At 57.9% G+C, this 17,699-nt stretch overlaps 1 protein-coding gene across 1 annotated transcript in view; it reads right to left on the reverse strand.

Annotated features, from left to right (window-relative positions):
* IFITM10 (interferon induced transmembrane protein 10) overlaps positions 1-17,699 on the reverse strand; it is a 20,249-nt gene continuing 2,550 nt past the window's right edge. Inside the window, exons 3-6 of the mRNA XM_071217857.1 lie at positions 16,996-17,155; positions 15,911-16,363; positions 2,843-2,970; positions 1-643 (exon numbers count right to left, since the gene is read on the reverse strand). Of these exons, the coding sequence (XP_071073958.1) occupies positions 310-643; positions 2,843-2,970; positions 15,911-16,363; positions 16,996-17,155 (1,075 nt within the window). The 3' untranslated portion in view covers positions 1-309. The remainder of the gene's footprint in view (positions 644-2,842; positions 2,971-15,910; positions 16,364-16,995; positions 17,156-17,699) is intronic.

Consider the following 17,699-nt stretch of genomic DNA (forward strand, 5'->3'; position numbering starts at 1 on the left):
AAGGGGACAGCTCCCTGCGGACATGGGCCACCTCCGGTGCAGGAGGCGGGGGCTCACTCCGTGGCACCCCCTTCCCCAGCACACGCTCACACTCACATTCACACACACACACACTCACAGTTGCACACATGCACATACACTCGTGTACATTTTCACTCACACAGGCCCACAATCTCACTCTTGCACACTGTTTACACACATGCACGCCTTCTCGTCTACTTACACTCTCGTGCAATTTTTTCCATCAAAGTCCCAAATCAAAACGCCAACATTCTCTCTCATGCCATTTACACACACATTCTTGCACACTTACACCACACGCTCACACTCACTTTCACAGTTTACACTCATTCTCGCACACTTACATGCTCTTGCTTCTCGCACACGTGCTCTCCATCTCACACTCACACACAGCGGCTCTCCATCTGGACCCATCCCCCCCTTGACCACTGATGCTCCTTTTAACTGGACTGTGGCAGAGGCCACCAGGACGGGGAGGGGGGGGAGGCAGGGAACACGACCTCCCCCCCCCAAAAAAAGGCAGCAGGAAGTGCGGGGGCTGGGGCAGGGCAGAGAGAGGACAGGGCCACTGCTCCGTTCCTTCACAAGGACAGCTGTTGAACGGCCAATACGTTGCCAGGCTCTGTGAAAAATCAAACAAAAGGGGTGGGGAGTGCAGGTCAGGGAGCGCGCAAGGTCAAGGGCGGGAAGCGAGGCCCCGTCGGGGCGGAGGGAGCTGCGTGGACCCCAGCGCTGGCAGGCCAGCCCCCCCCCATGCCGAGGTCGCGTGGGAGCCGGGGTTGCCGCGCCGCGCTGAGGGCTCTGTGCTGCGGGAGCGACCGGCTGCTCCAGCCAGGCGCAGCAGGACGGGCTCGGGCAGGGGCACCTCCTGCAGGCGCACCTGCGCCGTCCCTCCACGCTCCCCGGGCGGTCAATAACCCCCTTGGCCCGCAGGGCCTGCCGAGGCCGGCGCCCACGCCTCCCAGGCCCCAGCCTCCCCCCGCACTGTCCAGGCTTGACCCTCCCTCGGGAAGCCCCGGGGTGCCCGGCCCCAGAAATGACCCAGGTGTGGCGGAGCCACTGGGTCCGATCATGGAAGGCCCAGGAGCGTCCACGGCTGGGCTGGGGGTCTGCACGCGCCCCCCGCCCCGGCCACCTCGCCTTGCTCCAGTCTCCTCGGCCGCCGCTCTGCAGGGCTCGCTGGTTTAATCCTGGCACCCCGGGAGCACCCCGAGTTTCCCGCACACCACTGCCGCCCCGGCTTCCCTCCCCCAGCCCGGCCTCCCCTCCGCCCCTCCCCAAATCCCCTCCGCCTCCTGCCCGCGTGAGCCCCCGGCTTCCTGGCGGCCTCCCTCTCCTGTGTAGTTTTGGGGTTCACCCCTGGAGACCTACTTGCCCCCGGTGCTGTCCCCCGCTCCGAGCCTGGCTCTGGCTCCATGCACGTGCCCTGAAGAGGTTTTCCAGGCCCAGCGACCCCAGGGCCGCCGCTCCCCGGGACGCCGCCTCGACGCGCCCCCCTCGCCCACTCACCCGGTCCCCAGTGAAGACGCGCTCCCGTCACCCCCGGGCACAGGGAGCTCAGGAGGGCCCGGGGCGACCCCCACTGCCCTGCGTCACCCCACCCCGCTCCCTGCTCCCCGGCCCCGAGACGCAGCCTGCCGGCCCGCGTCCTCCGCCTCCTCCACAGCCGCCCCCGCGGGCCCTGCTTTAGCCTCCGGTCGCCGCTGCCTCTCGCCGGCCCCTCCTATTCCCGCCGAAGTCTCCCCTGTCCAACTCTGACCCTCGCCACCGTGTCCACCCCACCTCGCCGCCTCCCCCACCCCCCTACGTCCCAGGGAGCCCCCACGTCCCCATCTCAGCCCTCGGCTGACTCGCCTCCCCCACCCCGGGTCCGCATGCAGCTTGGGGGGCAGCTCAGCCCTGGGGAGCCTGGGGTCCCTGGACCCGCCTCCAGGGACCGCCCCAGGGGCCAGAGCGCTGGGCGGGACCCCGACCCTGGAGCCGCCCCCTCCGGTCCACACCCTGTTTTCCCTCCTTCCGTCTTCACGGCAACCATGGGAAGTGGGAAGGCCCCTTCCCCACTTTTTTAGGAGGTACCGGGGACTGAACCCAGGACCTTGTATGTGTGAGGCAGGCGCTCAACCCCCGAGCTACCCTGCTCCAGTGCTCCCCCACCTTAGAGAGGAGGAAGCAGGCCGAGCCCCAAGGCATGGGCGGCGCCGGCTCTACCTCAGCTGCCCGGCGCCCCCGCCCTCCCCTGTAGGCCTGGGTTCCCGCACAAGCTGTCCCGGCAGACTTGCCTGGGGCGCCCCACGGGGGACCCTGCTCCCGCGCCTCCCCGCAGAGCCCGAGCGAGGCTCCCGGGACCCCCGCCCACCCACACCCCACGCCTGCGCGGGCGCGGACAGCAGGGGGGCTGGAGCCAGGCAGGTGTTTTATTGAAAGTTCACAGGTACAAGCGCTGGGAGCGGGGTCACGGCCCAGAGGCGGCGGGCACGGGGGAGGACCGACGAGTCCCCAGATGCCGGCAGCACCCCAACCCTGGGGCGCTCCCACATAAGCCCTTCTTGCTGGGTGTCAGGTCTGAGGGGCCCCTGGAGCCTGGGAAGGGGCCCATCGGGCAGGGGGCGGCCGCTGGGCGCCAGGGGGGCAGCAGCACGAGGAGGGACGGCGGCCCCGATCCAGGCGGGGGGCCAGGAGGCACGGGGAGGAAGGCCCCGTGGCCCCGCTGCCGGTGGGCCCCGGCCTCGCCCCCCGCTGCGCCCTGCGTCCCCCCGACCGCCAGGGCGCAGCCCGCGGCACTGCCTCGCAGGGGCGGGCTCAGTAGTCGGTGAGCGGGTACCGCAGGAAGATGAAGATGAGGATGAGGCAGGAGGCCGCCAGCGCCGAGCTGGTGATGTTGAAGAGCCGTGCCGTCTTGGCGTCCTCCACCGCCCCGTTCAGGTCGTTGAGAAGCTTCTTGTCCCGAACCTGAGGCAGAGGGAGCAGCTGAGGACGGGGGAGCCGCCGGGGGAGCAGCTGAGGACGGGGGAGCCGCCGGGGGGGGGTGGAGAGCTGAGCGGCGGGCGCGCGGCTGGGGACGCGGGGTCTCCGGAGAACGCCCTCGCTCGGGAAGCAGCTGGAGGTCTGGGGTGCAGGGGGTGGTGTCTGCTCGGCTCTCGAGGGGCCACAGGATGACGTGCAGGGCAGGGGAGACGGGAGTTAACATTTGGGGGTGTCTGGGCGCGGGGTGTCCAGGAATTCTTTTCATTTTTTCCTATGACTTTTCTGTAAGTGTGAAATCAGTGGATGTGAAAGAAGTTGGCTTGGAGTGTCGAGGGACAGCACACGGGTGCCCCGGCGGTCCCGATCCCACCCAGCTTTAAATCAACCGCAAGTCGCTGGGAGCAGGTGGCTGTGTCAGCAGAGCTCTGTGCGGGCCGTCACAGGGGGAGGGCACGGGCCCGCGGCGGTGAAATGAAATAACGCAGATTAAAACAGCAAGTCACTCAGCGAGGTTCTCCAGGGCCCAGCTAGTGTTCGATTCTAACTAAACTGCAGCAGCTGATGTCCCTGGGGAGGTCTATGAAGGTGGAAAGGGTGGACTGAAGCACAGGACAGCTTGGGGCACCACGGACACAGCGGGACCCATCTCGCAGCTTCGCGGGCTGTGGCGAGAAGTCCCCGAGCTGGCAGCTCATCCAGGACGAATCTCGGGATTTCCCTCGCCTCGACCCTCTTCCCTTCCACAAAATTCAAGGAAGGGCAGGTCTGGGATGCTGAAAGCACTGCAGGAAGCAAAACCTAAGGGGAGAAAGGGAACGAGGGAGGAGAGAGGGAGGGAGGACGGGAGAGCGCGCGAGTGGACGAGTCGACTGGCCGGCGGTTGAACCCACAGAAGGACGAAGGAAGGAAGGCGGGTGGAGGGACTACTGGACTGACTGAAAGACATCTGGATCACTCAGTGGGTGGGTCAGGCAGATGAATGGGGGGGAGAGCTGGGTGGTTAGTGCGGTGGGTGTATAGATGGTGGAAAGAAGGGAGCGGGATTGGATGAATGGGGTGTCCTGTGGTGGGTGGGAGGAACAACGGAAGAAGAGAGAAGAAAGAAGATGAAGTCATGGAGGCACAGCTGTGGATGGAGGGAGCAAGAAAGAGATGGAGGGGGATGGGATGGGGTAGGATGGAGTACAAGTGGGATGGAATGGAATGAATGGAATGGAATACAATGGGATAGAATGAGATGGGATGGGATAGAAGCGGGAAGATCAGTTGGAAGGAGAAGGGTGATGAGCGAGTGGGTGACACAGACGTACAGAAATGGTAAACAAGAGGGAGGGGGAGAAGAAGGAGAAGCAGCGGAGGTGAAGGAATCATGGGGAAGATGGGAGGGGGACAGTCATGCCCTTATGGAGATTTTGTCCCAGTGAATTTGGAGTGAAGTGATAGCTTCACTGACTTTTATTTTCCTGTCTAAGAAGATGCTGTGCCACACACTTATTTGGGTCTTATTTGAAGTCTTTTAAAATAAAATATTACAATTTTCTCCAGAAAGAGTGCTTGTTGTATTTTGTTAGATTTCGTCTTCGTCTACTTATTCTGGTGGTTGCTTTAGTGTAAGTGATATCTACTGTCAACTTATATTTCTGACACTTGCCGGAGCATAAAAATTCAACTGACTTGATTTGTACCCAGCTAAGCTATCCTTTAAATTAATTAGCCAAGATTTCTACATAATAAATGGCATCTGTTGGAAATATTAGCAGCTCTTTTCCTCCTCCAGTTCTTATTCCTACCCAGGAATAAGAGCCGAGACGCTTGCGACACGCTGCCGGGATTCGAGCCCCACTCGGCCGCCCACCTCCTGTGCGGCCTCAGGCGAGGTAACCGACCCTCCTGGACTTCAGGACTCCCCCACAGAACACGGAGATGGGAATGGTCTCTACTTAGTAAGGTTAATGTATATATAGATACAAAGCAGCGGCATAGAGCCGAACACAAAGGAAACCCTTAAATAATAGAGCAGAGACTGCGTGACAATGTTGATTGGCAGGGAACATACTGGACAGCCGAGTTTCATTCTCGACCTTAAGATTATGGTGTTCATATTGTTATGGGGTGTATTAGTCAGCCAAAGGGGTGCTGATGCTATTTTTGGAATTCATAACTATCTCAAACTGCTACATTCCACCCCCTAAATTCCAAAAAGGCATTACAATATTTTAAAAATCCTTAAACCAGTAACAATGTAAGTACTGAATCATATCCCAAACAATTTCAAGAAGTATAGTTTGTCTTGAGGGTAAGTCCCATCTGCTATAGACCTCTGAAACTTACAAAACAATTCATCAGCTTCCAAGTCACAAATGGACAGATAAAGGATAAACATTTTCATTACGATAAGGAGAAAGTGGGAGGGAAACATGAGTCACAGTTTCTCTACATTCCAGTAGACCTGCAGGGCATCCTCCATTGGAGTTTGGAACCTGAGGGTCATTCTTATGATGGATTCTTCTCCTTGGGGCCTTATGGGAACCTGCCCTTTCCACAGGCTTGTCCAATGGCCATTTTCTTGGTTCCACCCTCATCAAGCATCTGGGCGTCGACCAAGCTCCAGACCTCACCCTCCGAGAGCACTGGGGTGATTGCCACACCTTACCCAATCTTTGGGTTAGGGTCTCAACCCTAGTACAGTGACGTGAAGACAGCAGTCCCCCTAACCTTTGGCATACAGGCTCAACCTCTCAGAGCAATGAGTTGATCACCTGGCCTTCCCCAGGCCCACCCCTCTCAGACCTGTGGGGTGCTGACCTTAACTGCCCTAATCCTTGGGGAATGTGCCCCACCCTCTCTGCACCCTGGGGCAGCAAAACTCTCCCAGAACATCAGGCAGGAACATCCACCCTCTTCAACTGCTGGGGTAAACTCACCCTCTCTGTACACATGGGTGGGGCTCTTCTCTTGGCCCAAGGTGAAGTCTTAATTCCAGATCTCAGCTTCATGGTTTTCCTTTTTAAGTCGTTTCCCCTTCAGTCTCTAATTTCCATGTCCCTTTTATTCCAGGCTGACAGTGGTTTTGTTCACAGAGCTCTCTAAAAGACCTTGTTGGTTGAGCATGCAGGAAGCAGGGGTCCAAGCCATCAGACAGTAAGACTTTCCACAAGTCTTTCCAACACAACTGCCTCTTCATTCCTGTTTTACAAGTTCCAAGTTCAGTTACATCCTCCAGTGGGGCACTTTCTTCTGGGGACTTGATTTCCTGATGCTTGGAATTTCCAGAATCAGTTTGTTTCCTTTGTGCCCAACAGTTCAGTCCTCAGTATATTTTTCTCATCTAGCATTTTATTATAAGCTGCAAGGAGAAGCCAAGCTGCATTCTCCAAGCTTACTTTGGAAATTTCTTCAGCTGAATGCCCAGGCTCACCATTTTCAAATTCTGCCTTCCATAAAATACCAGGAGTTAATCTTGATAAGTTCTCTGCAACTTCAAAACATGGATCATTTTTCCTCCAGTTTCCAATAATAGTTTCATCATTTACTTCCAAGGCATCATAAAAAGTCTCTTTGGGGAAGCGGACTTGGACCAGCGGTTAGGGTGTCTGTCTACCACACGGGAGGTCCGCGGTTCAAACCCTGGGCCCCCTTGACCTGTGTGGAGCTGGCCCACGCGCAGTGCTGATGTGCGCAAGGAGTGCCGTGCCACACAGGGGTGCCCCCCGTGTAGGGGAGTCCTACGTGCAAGAAGTGCGACCCATAAGGAGAGCTGCGCAGCGCAAAAGAAAGTGCATCCTGCCCAGGAGTGCCACCGCACACATGGAGAGATGACACAACAAGATGACGCAGCAAAAAGAAACACAGATTCCCATGCCGCTGACAACAAAAGAAGCGGACAAAGAAGACGCAGCAAATAGACACAGAGAACAGACAACTGGGGTGGGGAGGGGGAAGGGAGAGAAATAAATAAATAAATAAATAAATAAATAAATAAATAAATCTTTTTAAAAAAAGTCTCTTTGGCATCCATATTGCTATCCACAGTCTCTTCAAAAAGATCTAGGCCTCTTCCATCTAGGCCTTTTCCATCAAGCATTTCACAATTCTTCCTAAAAATACCCTTACCCATTTATAAAACCATTCCAGCATTTTGGTGATTGCAAAAGCACTACACCACTCCCAGTACCAAATTCTCTATTAGTCAGCCAAAGGGGTGCTGATGCAAAATACCAGAAATCTGCTGGTTTTTATAAAGGGTATTTAATTGAGGTAGGAGCATAAAGATACCAGGCCATAAAGCATAACTTACTTCCCTCACCAAAGTCTATTTCCATGTGTCAGAGCAAAATGGCTGCTGACGTCTGCCAGGATTCAGGCTTCCTGGGTCTCTCTCTTCCCAGGGCTTGCTTCTTTCCTGGTTCAGGTTTCCTCTCTTCCTGGGGCTTGCGTCTTTTTCCTCTGTGTGCATACTTCCTGGGGCTCCAGCATCAATCTCCAACATCAAAACTCCAGCATTAAGAAGCTCCACCTCTGTCCTCTGCCATGGCTTTTACCTGTGAGTCCCCACCCACCAAGGGGCGGGGACTCAACACCCTAATGACGTGGCCCCATCAAAGTCCTAATCATAACTTAATTATGCCCAGGTTCAGACCAGTTTACAAACATAATCCAATATCTATTTTTGGAATTCATAACTATATCAAACTGCTACATGGAGCTATTAGTGTTTTAAGAAAACCCCATGAGATAAACAACTAAATTCTCCTCTAATTCATTGATGTGTTGAATTATACTCATTTACTTTCTCATTCAATCTTGAATTCCTAAAATGAAACCATGGTCCTAATTTCTCCACTGGATCCTTTGACTGAGAAAAGGTGTGAGAGAGGGAGGGTGAGTTGTTGGGTGATTACAGTGAAGAGACAGTCAGAGATTAACAGTCTGGAAGGATGAGGAGCAGTCTGGGAGTAAAGGAGGGAAGGGAGGAGAAGACGAGGGGGTGGCTTGATGGATTCAGTAGGTGAATGGAGGAGGCATAGGAATGTGTGCTGGATGGGAAGGAGAAGTGGACAGATGGACAGAAATAGTGCCGGCGGGAAAGACAGGTGCATAGATGGACTTGGCACGTGCTGGGTGGACAGACAGGAGCAGAGAGGGATACATCAGTACTGTTCGGCAGGCAGCAGAGGCAGATAAAGGGAAGGGGTAGTTGTGTTGGATGGATCCATTACAGTGTAGGTCAACAGACAGACCTACAGACACATTCATTACCCAATCAGTCAATGTCTATTTACTGTCTGCTCAGTGCAGTTGCTTCTCTAGGTGCTAGATGGAAAACCGAGGACAACACAAAGACCTTGTCCTCGTGGAGCTTATGTCCTCTGGGAAGGATACAGAGAGTGAGCATGATAATAAGCACCATACACACCCTACCTAAGGTGCTAAGGGCTAGTGGAGACGATAAGGCAGAGACAGCGTCACAGAGGCGTGCAGTTTTAGCCACAGTGTCGAGACGCCCTCATCGAGGAGCGGACAGTTGAGAAAACACCACAAAATGGGACAGGTTGAGCCTCTTTTATCTGTGGGGAAAGCAAGTCAGCGTACAAGCTGTGAGGCGGGGGTACACCCGGGTGCCCGGGAGGAGCACGGGCGCTGCGTGGCGAGAGCAGAGCTGCTGCAAGGGGAAGGGCTCTGCAGGTCTTCTCTGGGGCTGACTTCGAGAAAAACAAATGTGATCCGACATGTGCCACTCTGTCGTTCTGCCTGCTGTATTGAAAGCAGATGGAAGGGGGTAAACGCCGAGAAGAGGCTAATTCAGGAACAGTCCAGGCGAGTGAGCAGGACTGTTGGTCCAATGTGGTAACAGTGAAGGGGGCGAAACCTGTCGTTTTCTGGGTATTTGCTGAAGGTATTTGCTGAGATACAATGTGGGGTCTGAGAGAAACCGGACTCCACAGCGCTGTCAGATCTTTTGGGTTTGACCAACTAGAAGAAGGCAGTCTGAGAAGGCTGCAGGGGGCAGCCCCACAGGTCCGTTTCTGACATGTTAAGTTAGAAATGTCTTCTAGATACATAGCTAGAAATCTTGAAATGGGACAGTTTTTAATCCGAATCTGAAGTCCAGGGAAGAGGTCTAGACCAGAGACATAAAGTCTAGAGGCATCAGCCAAAGACGGTATTTAAAGCCATGAGATGGGAGGGGGTCACAAAGGGAGCGGGTGTGGACGAGGAAGAGGAGAGTCCAAAGGACTGAGGGCTGGAGGACCAGCGTGGACGGTCAGGGGAGCAGCAGCCGGCAGCAGAGCCTGCGCGCAGCGGGCAGAGACGCGGGAGGCAGCGGAGTGGAGGGACGATGGGGCAAAGAGGGCGGCGGAGGAGGAGTGGGGATCAAAGGAGGCAAGGCGGGGTGGGTGAGCGGGTGAGGGAGGGTCTTGGGTGGGCTCAAAAAAGGGGAGGTGAGCAGGGGAGTGGACAGGTGGTGGGAGAGTCAAAGCAAGGACAGAGAGGAAAATGGGAGGAGGATGTGTGCACGCCTGGACCGATAGACAGATGGACGGACGCTATTTTACGAACGTGCGGATGGACTGATGGGATGGAGGGATGGCGAATGTGTGAAGGCGAGGGAGGGAGGAAGGGCCCTGGGTGGAGAGGTGAATGGATAGATGGATATAATGGATGGCTGGAGGGGAAGAGAGGCAGGCAGAGGGAGGCTGGTACGGAAAAGAACAAGATGCTCAGTGTGGAGGGGAGTGGATGGAAAACGTGAATAAACGACGGAAGGAGGGATGAGGAGGAGGAAATGGCTGGTGGTCAGATGGCTCGACGGGTGGTGGGGTGAGTGGATACACAGCTGGAAACAGGAAAAAAAGAGGAAAGAAGCGTCGCCGAGTCGACGTTGTAACGGGTGGGGGATTACTCAGGGCTCCCGGGACTCACGTTTTGATTGGAGAAGACTTTCCCAGGCACTGGTAAGTCTACTTCCATCCTGCCCCGTCCAGCCTAGGCCCACTCCTTGCAGCCTTCAGACCTCGCAAGCACTCTTACCCGTACCGCACAGCCCCAGGCACACACCTCAAGCTCCCCACGTGGTTGAGCTCTCACCAGTGGCCGCGGGGAGGCCAGGATTCATAAAGACAGCAACTCTCTGCAAAGATTCTCTTCACCTGTTTTCTGTATAATACACAATCTTGACCCTTGAGAATTTTAAGAGTGGTCCAAATGGTTCTCAGTCATCGCCTTTAAAATTTCCACTTGGGGCTCTGGAATGTCTCTCAAGCATTTTAAATCGATATTAGGCTGATATCTCAGCTGAAACCTTAAGTACAATGCCCAGCTTCAGACATTAAAAATAAACTTGAAAAGAACATCCAAAAAGACAAAATAAGTAAACTTGAGTTCCAACCTGCACACTCCCCCCGTGGACAAAACCCACTTGTTTTTGTGACATTACAGTTATCCAAAGTGCTCTTCACACCACAAGTATGTTAGGGCCAGGGTTTGTCCTCCTCGTTTACCATTTCAGCCTCCTCTTGCCAAATTCCCTAGCCCTTTGAGACTCAGCTGGCGAAAGGAAGGATGGCTACAAGGAGGGCTGAGAGCGTGGAAGAGAAGAGGATGGGCAGAGGGAGGCAGGGGGGGAAATGGATGGCTCCTTCGCTGACGGGAAGGCACGCGCACGTGCACTGGTACACGGGCACCGTGCGGGGAGGTGTCCTCCTCACCAGGCTCTCCTCCTGCGCTCTTCCTTGTCCGCGGGAGTGGCAGCTCGTTCTTCCACTGATTGGATGAAACCCTGGAGCAATTTCTGGATCCACTCTGCTTTCCCCACCCTCTTTCCAACCCATCAGGATAGTCTGCTGACCTTTCCTTCCAGCCAAATCCATAAAGGACCATTCTTCAGTCCTCCATTCCCATCGCCCTGGTCCAAGTCTCGATTAATGCCACCTGCTTCTGCTGGGTCTCCCAGCGCCTCTTCCTGAAAGTCGACTTCCAAGAGCACATCGTATCGCACCTTTAAGAACATTCAGGGGTTTCCCACTGCACTCGAGGTGGAAGCCAAAACCCTTGGCACACGAGACCCACCGGGCCTGCCCCCTCTGCTGCCTCTCTGGTCCCATCCCCTGTTACTCGAATTCCACACAGGGCCTTTGCAACACCTGCTCCCTCTCCCAGGAACACTACCCCAGGTACACTGACAGTTACTGCACAAAGTAACTCAGGGTTATGCTCAAACGTCACCTCCTCAGAGAGGCCCTCCTTGACTACTGTGGCAGTTTGAGATTCTTTATGACTCCCCAAAAGAGAAAGATGATGTTTGTAAACTCATCTGTTCCTCTGGGTGTGACACCCTTTGAGTGCATGAAACCAGCAGAGATGCCTTTGGTTCGATGACCTGTTGGATGAGGATTTTGATCTGACTGTGTCGGAGGCATAACTCGGGCTGAGTCCTCTTGCCCTCGGTGGGTCTGATGTAAACTCAGGAAGACAGAGTGAGAACGTTGTCATTGTGCCTGTCATGTGACAGAAAGGAGAGGCTCCAACAGCTAAAGCCTGGGGAGAGAGGGACCATTGGCCTGAGACCTCAGAGCTGACCCTGGGAAGAGCCGGCGTGATGGAGGAAGTCCAGAGGGGATGGCTGAACCCCGGCAGGGACCGCCCGCCATCCGGCTTCAATGTGTGGCGCTGACTTTGGGGAGAAAGTACCTCTGACGGTGCCTGGAGTTGGACTTTCCACTGCCTTGAGACTGTAAACTTTTATCCCAAATAAATACTCTGTATAAAAGCCAAGAGATTTCTGGTACTCTGGCAGACTAACACACTATCCCCCCCCCCCATTTTCTTGGCCACGCTTCATTTGTTCTTCGTAGGTGGTATCACCACCGGGCATGCATAAAGATGAGTTTTAGTACTGTCTGACTTTCCCATCAGAATGTAAGCTCCTTGTGAGTAGAGACTGTATGCTGACTGACATTTAGTAGACATTTGGTAATTTTTAATTGTAGGTCAATAAATGGAATGTTGCCGGGGACTTTGGGTGAATCTGGGTGATCGATCGGGCAGTTTAATCAATGGGTTCGATGTTGACATATGCATAGAAGAGGGAGGGCAAGAAAACAGGTAGGCAGGGAAGATAAAGTAAAGGATGATGGGTGAGTAAATAGATGGAGAGTGAACTGATGGACAGAAAGGGGGCAGAGAAGGCAGAGGAGAGAAGAAAAGAGGAGATTAAGCAAATGCATGATAGGTGAGTAGGTAAACTGGATAAAAGAGAAGGCGAATGGACTTTGTGAGTAGCTGGGGAGACAGCTGGAGGAGGAGTAGACTAAACAAACGCATGATAGGTGTGTGGATAGAAGGGGAGAGGAATGTATGGGGTGGACAAATGGGCAGGAAAAAAAGAGAAAAAGGAAAGGTGGGAAGGTGGGTGGGTGAATGGACGGATGGACTGATAAACAGTAGCTGTCTATGGGTAAAAGTGATGGAGTAAAGAATAATGGGGCAGATTTGAGGAGGAAATTGGGTACATGGTTGGAGCAGGAGATAGGAAAGGGCAAGTGGGAAGAATAGAGGGCGGATAAATATATTTGCATCACCATGTGGATAAGATGATGGATGGGGTACCTGAGTAGATAGAAGTAAGGCAGGCAGGCATAAGGAAGGGAATATGAAATAGAAGAAAGGACGATTGTTAGAGGGACATAGCTGAGAAAAGGATGATGTTGGAACAAAATGGAACGAAGTATGGATTGGTGAATGGATGACTGGGTAAAATACAGATAGGGGAGGGGGATGAGTAGAAGTGATGGAAGGAGGAACAGAGAAGGAAGGTGTATGTGTGAAATGGTCATCATTGTAATAATAAAAGAAAGGTCTACGGGTAAGGTCCTGTGCTATAGCATTACATGGGTTCATTCAGTTAACCCTCTCAACAACACTTTGACGTGCACACATTCCCATTTTTACAGAGGAAGAAACTGAATTATAGGTAGATGTAGTTACTTGGGTAAGGTCCCACAGTTAGCAAGTGGTGGGGCCAGGACTCAAAACCCATGCTCGGAACCAGAGCCATCACCATAGCCATGCTATGTGAAATACAGAGGGGAAGAAATGGGTAGAAGGTGAGAGGGAAGCAAGAAGAATAGATGGTAGGTGGATGACAGGATGGATGAACCACTGGAGTGGAAAGAGCTGGAAGAAGGGAAAGTATTAAGAAGTGAAGGTGGGTAGATGGGAGGATGAAAGATGAACGGGAATGCGGATGGACGTGCTGGGTATGAATGAATGATTTGGTATGTTGATGGATGGTATATCGGCATGAACTGAAGAAGCAAAGGGGATCGGGAGGGAAAGAAGGGAAGGAAAACGAACAGATGGATGGAAATACAGATGAATGTATGGGTGGATTCATGATGAATGAATGGGTGAGTAGAGGGGTAGGTGAATGGATGAATCAAATCCATATTTGGATAGATGGATGGATGGATGGACAGATGGGTGAATGAAGGGATGGGAGGATGGGCGGCTGGACAAGTGGACATATGGGAGGATGGGTGGGTGGATGGGTAACGTATGATGTTTATACTCACAAGGAAGGAAATGGGCAACTACGAATATACAAAAACCTATCACAGCATCCTCCTCCTAATCTTTCTGACACCCCTGTCACTGCCTTCTCACAGCACCCTGGGCTCAGACGGAGCAGTTGCCATGTTTGGCACACCTGCTTCTCCTCTCCTGCCCACCATCCCCACCCTCATTCCAGCCACAGACTCTGCCACCTGGACCCACACATGGGACCCTAACTCCTCTCTGCCTCTAGGCTTCTGTTGCTCCTTTCCTCCACGCTGGCTACAGATTTTATAGCTCTGATCACCTTTTCCCCTTCTGTGACATCCTTACGATGAAATCCCAAACCCTCACCACGATTTACCAAATCCTTCGCTACACGACTCCCACCAGCCTTTCCAGGACCACCTTCTACTGTTCCACAGAAAACAGAGAGCCTTGTGGTTGCCCCCAAACTGCCCCACCTCCTTGACTTAGAATCTGCTGTTTTCTTCATCTGGAACACCACCCCCTTACCCCCTTCAAGGCCCACTGAAATGCTGCCTCTTCCAGGAGGGCCCCCGCACCTGCCCCCAACCTCTCCCAAACCCCAAGTTAAGCATTCCTTTTCTGAAATATAATGGCAATCTTCTCCCATCTGGCCATGTGTCCGCTGCTCAGCCACCCTGCTGACCAGCATTCTTTGAGCCATTTCGTTTCAATTAGTTTTACGAGCAGATAAGAGAACAGGGGCTCAGTGAGGCGGAGCAGCTTGTCAGGAGCTCGCAGCTCTTAAGAGACCAAGCTGGAACTTTAGCCAAGCCCCTGACCCCACGTCTGTCCGGTGCCCTTGGAAGTGCCCACAGCTGGCTGCCAACGGTGCAGGGCAAAGGCAGCCAGGAGACGTGCAGCAGGGTGGCCAGGTGGGTGGGTTAATTCCCTGGCCAGCTCTCTCTTCCCCTCCACTTGCTGCTTACCCGCTAGGTAAGCCCCAAAGTCTTTCCACCCTCACTGCCCCCCAGGAAGGGCACAGAGGGACAGCTCGGGGTGGGGGCCCACTGGCCTCTCTGTGCTCCTCGGATGCACCAAACTCGTGCCCACTTGCCTGACCCGACACAAATCCTGAACCTTTCGGGACTCTGTGACCTACCTACAGGACTGCCGCCACCAGATGGACCTGCCCCGTGCCAGCCGGCCTGCCTCGGCCCGAGCCAAGCGGGGAGGGGCGGGCTGCAGACACGAGCCCACGCAGCAGGACCCACGTCCGCAGGCCGCTGGCAGGACACAGGCCCCGGGGCGGCGGCCGCAGCTTCAGCTGCCCCAATGGGGCCTCACCCCAGCACTGGCCTGGTGGGCCCGGAGCTGCCCACTGCCTGGAGCCTCTGCCCCCCAGTTCCCAGGAACCCCTTTTTTTACAGCCTCCCCAGCGCACACATGCCTGGGGGAGCTCGGGGCTGGGCACAGCTGACCTGAAGAAGAGGATGGGATGAGGGTGATGGCCTCCAGGTGGCCCGGGCATGCGACACTGGGCTGGGGGCGGGGCCAGAGCGCAAAGACGCATTAGGGGCAGAGCCGGCCGCCCGTCCCCTTCTATCCCGGTGGGCCCAGACCCTCCTCTCCCACACGCCCCCCACCTCTCCAGGCAACTGCAGTCGTGAAATGCATGTGGCCTCGGACACTCACGTCTGGGCCGGGGGAGAAGCGACGATGGGGGTACACAGGAGCCGAGCCTGTCCAGGGAGGGAGGTGCCCAGGGCAGGGCTGCCACGGGCTCCCCCACTGACCCACGGCCGCCATCCCTCGCGGCGAGGCCGGCCCAGCCCGCCTCCTGCAACCCCGGCGCCTCTCTGCGCTTTGCCCTCAGGGGAGGGGGTTGTGTCTGGTGGGCCCTTGCCCTGCCCCCAGCCAGCCCCTCTCAGGGGTTGCCCCTGCCCAGGGTGCAGAGAACAGAACGGCCCTGCCCCGGGCTCTCCTGGCCACGCAGCATGGACGGTCCAGAAGAGAAAGGCGGGGGGCCCTGCTTCAGAGACCCAGGCCTGGCCTGGCCTCCCCTAAACGACTGGCTGGGTGGGAGCTGACAAGGGACCTGGACCAGAGGGGGTCTCCGGCCGTGCCCGACTTCGCCCTCCTCCCTTCCCACAGGAGGCATCGCAGGCCCCTTCCCGGCTCACCCAGGCGCCCCCCACTTGCCCAGGCGGCCGCCTCCAGCTCACGCTGTCCAGCCCCGAGTCCTGCCTCGTGCCCAGCAGGGAGGGCGGCCCAGCTGCGCCCGCGGCCACGGCCCTGCCCCTGCGGTCCTCGGCCCCTCGGCCCCTCCCAGGCCCCTGCTGTGCCCCCTCCCAGGCCCCTGCTGTGCCCCCTCCGAGGCCCCGGCGGCGCCCCGCCTGCCCACCTTGAGGGAGTAGGCCAGGGCGATGAAGCCCAGACAGCAGAAGTTGAGGTAGACGAAGTTGAAGATGGACCACAGGTAGTAGTCGTTCACCTCGGTGGTGTCTGGGTGCATCTCCACGACCGTGGCGGGTGCCGTCATCGGCTTCTTCTCGGCCGCGTGCTTGCAGGCCGGGGGGGCTCCGGCCGCCCGCCCGCCGTCCGCCTTGCTGCTCTTGGCCTCCACGGGAAACAGGGTGGGTGCCATGGGGGGCGAGGCCGAGGGCCCCGGGGCGGGGGCCACGGGAGCCTGCAGGGCGGGCGGTTTGGACACGCAGGCGAAGCAGCCCTGGGGCGACCCCGCGGGGGGCCGGGGGACCCAGAAGGCCCCGTCCAGGGGAACTCGGGCTTCCTGGGCTCCGTCCGTGGTGGTGTCCGGGGCTCCCAGCGGGGCTGGGCGCGGGCTGGGGCCCTGGGCCTGGAGGAAGGGGAGAGGAAGAGGGCGGTGGGCCCTGCCCGCGGGGCTGCACCCACCCCTGCACCCTGCCGCACCTGCGCTCCAGCCCCGCGGGCCACCCAGAAGCGGATGGAAACGCCCGGCCAGCGCCGCCCGCCCCCGCGCCCGCCCCCGCTGGCACCCGAGCCCTTTGCGGCAGCCTCGGCAGACGCGCCGGGCTCTTCACCACGTTGCCATCTGCACCGCACTCACCCGCGACCCCGCGGCAGCACCCCACGTGCAGACACCCGGCCCGCGCCGGCCGGCCCACCGGTGCCGGTGCCGTGGGCAGAGCTCCCAGCACCCCCGCGGCGGGAGCCCCGCTCGCCCCGCACCTGCCCGCGGCCGCGCTCGGACGCTCGCGCACAAACGCCGTCCGAGGAGCCGCTTCCGCGGTGCCACGCAGTTTGGGCACCCATAGCGCCCGCGGCTCGGACCATCGCGGGGGGTGCGCGCCGCGGCGGGGCCCCGTGTGCGCGCCCCGCGCGGACCCCGGAGCCGCCGGCCCCGAGCCCCGAACGGCCGCGCAGCGACCCGGGGCGAAACGCGCCCTTCCCCGCGGCGCGGCGTCCCCGGGGGTCTGCGGCGGCGCCGGCTGGGAGACGCGCCCTCACCGACTGCGCCTCGGCGCGCGCGTCCGTCCGGCCGCTCCGGGTCGCTGCGGCGCCGGCTCGGGGCGGGGGGGGCGCGGGGCTGGGCCGGGGCTCGGGCGCCGCCGCCTCCCTCCGTCCCTGTCCCTCCGCAGCAGGCCGGGCCGCGCGGCCGCACCGGTGCCTGACTCACCGGCCGCGGGCGCAGCCACCTCCCCGCCTCCTCCGCCGGCCGCGCGGGAGGGTGGGGGCGGCGGCGCCGGGCCGGAAGGGGCCCCTCGGGAGGCCCCGGGCCCCAGCGCCGAGCCCCGGCCGGGCTGAGCGCCCCCTGAGCCTCCCGGCTGCCCGGACCTGCCGCCCTCCCAGCCCCCTCCCGGCCACCGCCCCTTCTGTGCCCGCGTGCGCCTCACCCCCGCCCCTCCCGAGCGCTGCGCCCCGCGGCGTCCCGGGCCCACCCTGTTCATCAGCCCTCTCTGGCCAAGTCCGGGGCCTGGGGTCTCAGCCTCGCCGAGCTCCCCCCAGCGCCCCCTTCCCCCAGAGCCCAGGCCCTCAATGGCAGGCCTTCCGTGGGAGCCCCTCTGCGCCCCCTGCCAGCTCCTGCTCTTCTCCGCCCCCACAGCCCCCAGGCCCCAGTGGCTGCCCCTCAGAGTGGGTGGGTGCCCGCACCAGGCCCCACGGGACCCTCGTGTCCACACAGGCCCTGCGCCTTCCACCGCCCGGCCTCCTGC

The sequence above is a fragment of the Dasypus novemcinctus genome, chromosome 10, assembly GCF_030445035.2.
Source record: "Dasypus novemcinctus isolate mDasNov1 chromosome 10, mDasNov1.1.hap2, whole genome shotgun sequence".
Lineage (NCBI taxonomy): Eukaryota > Metazoa > Chordata > Mammalia > Cingulata > Dasypodidae > Dasypus > Dasypus novemcinctus.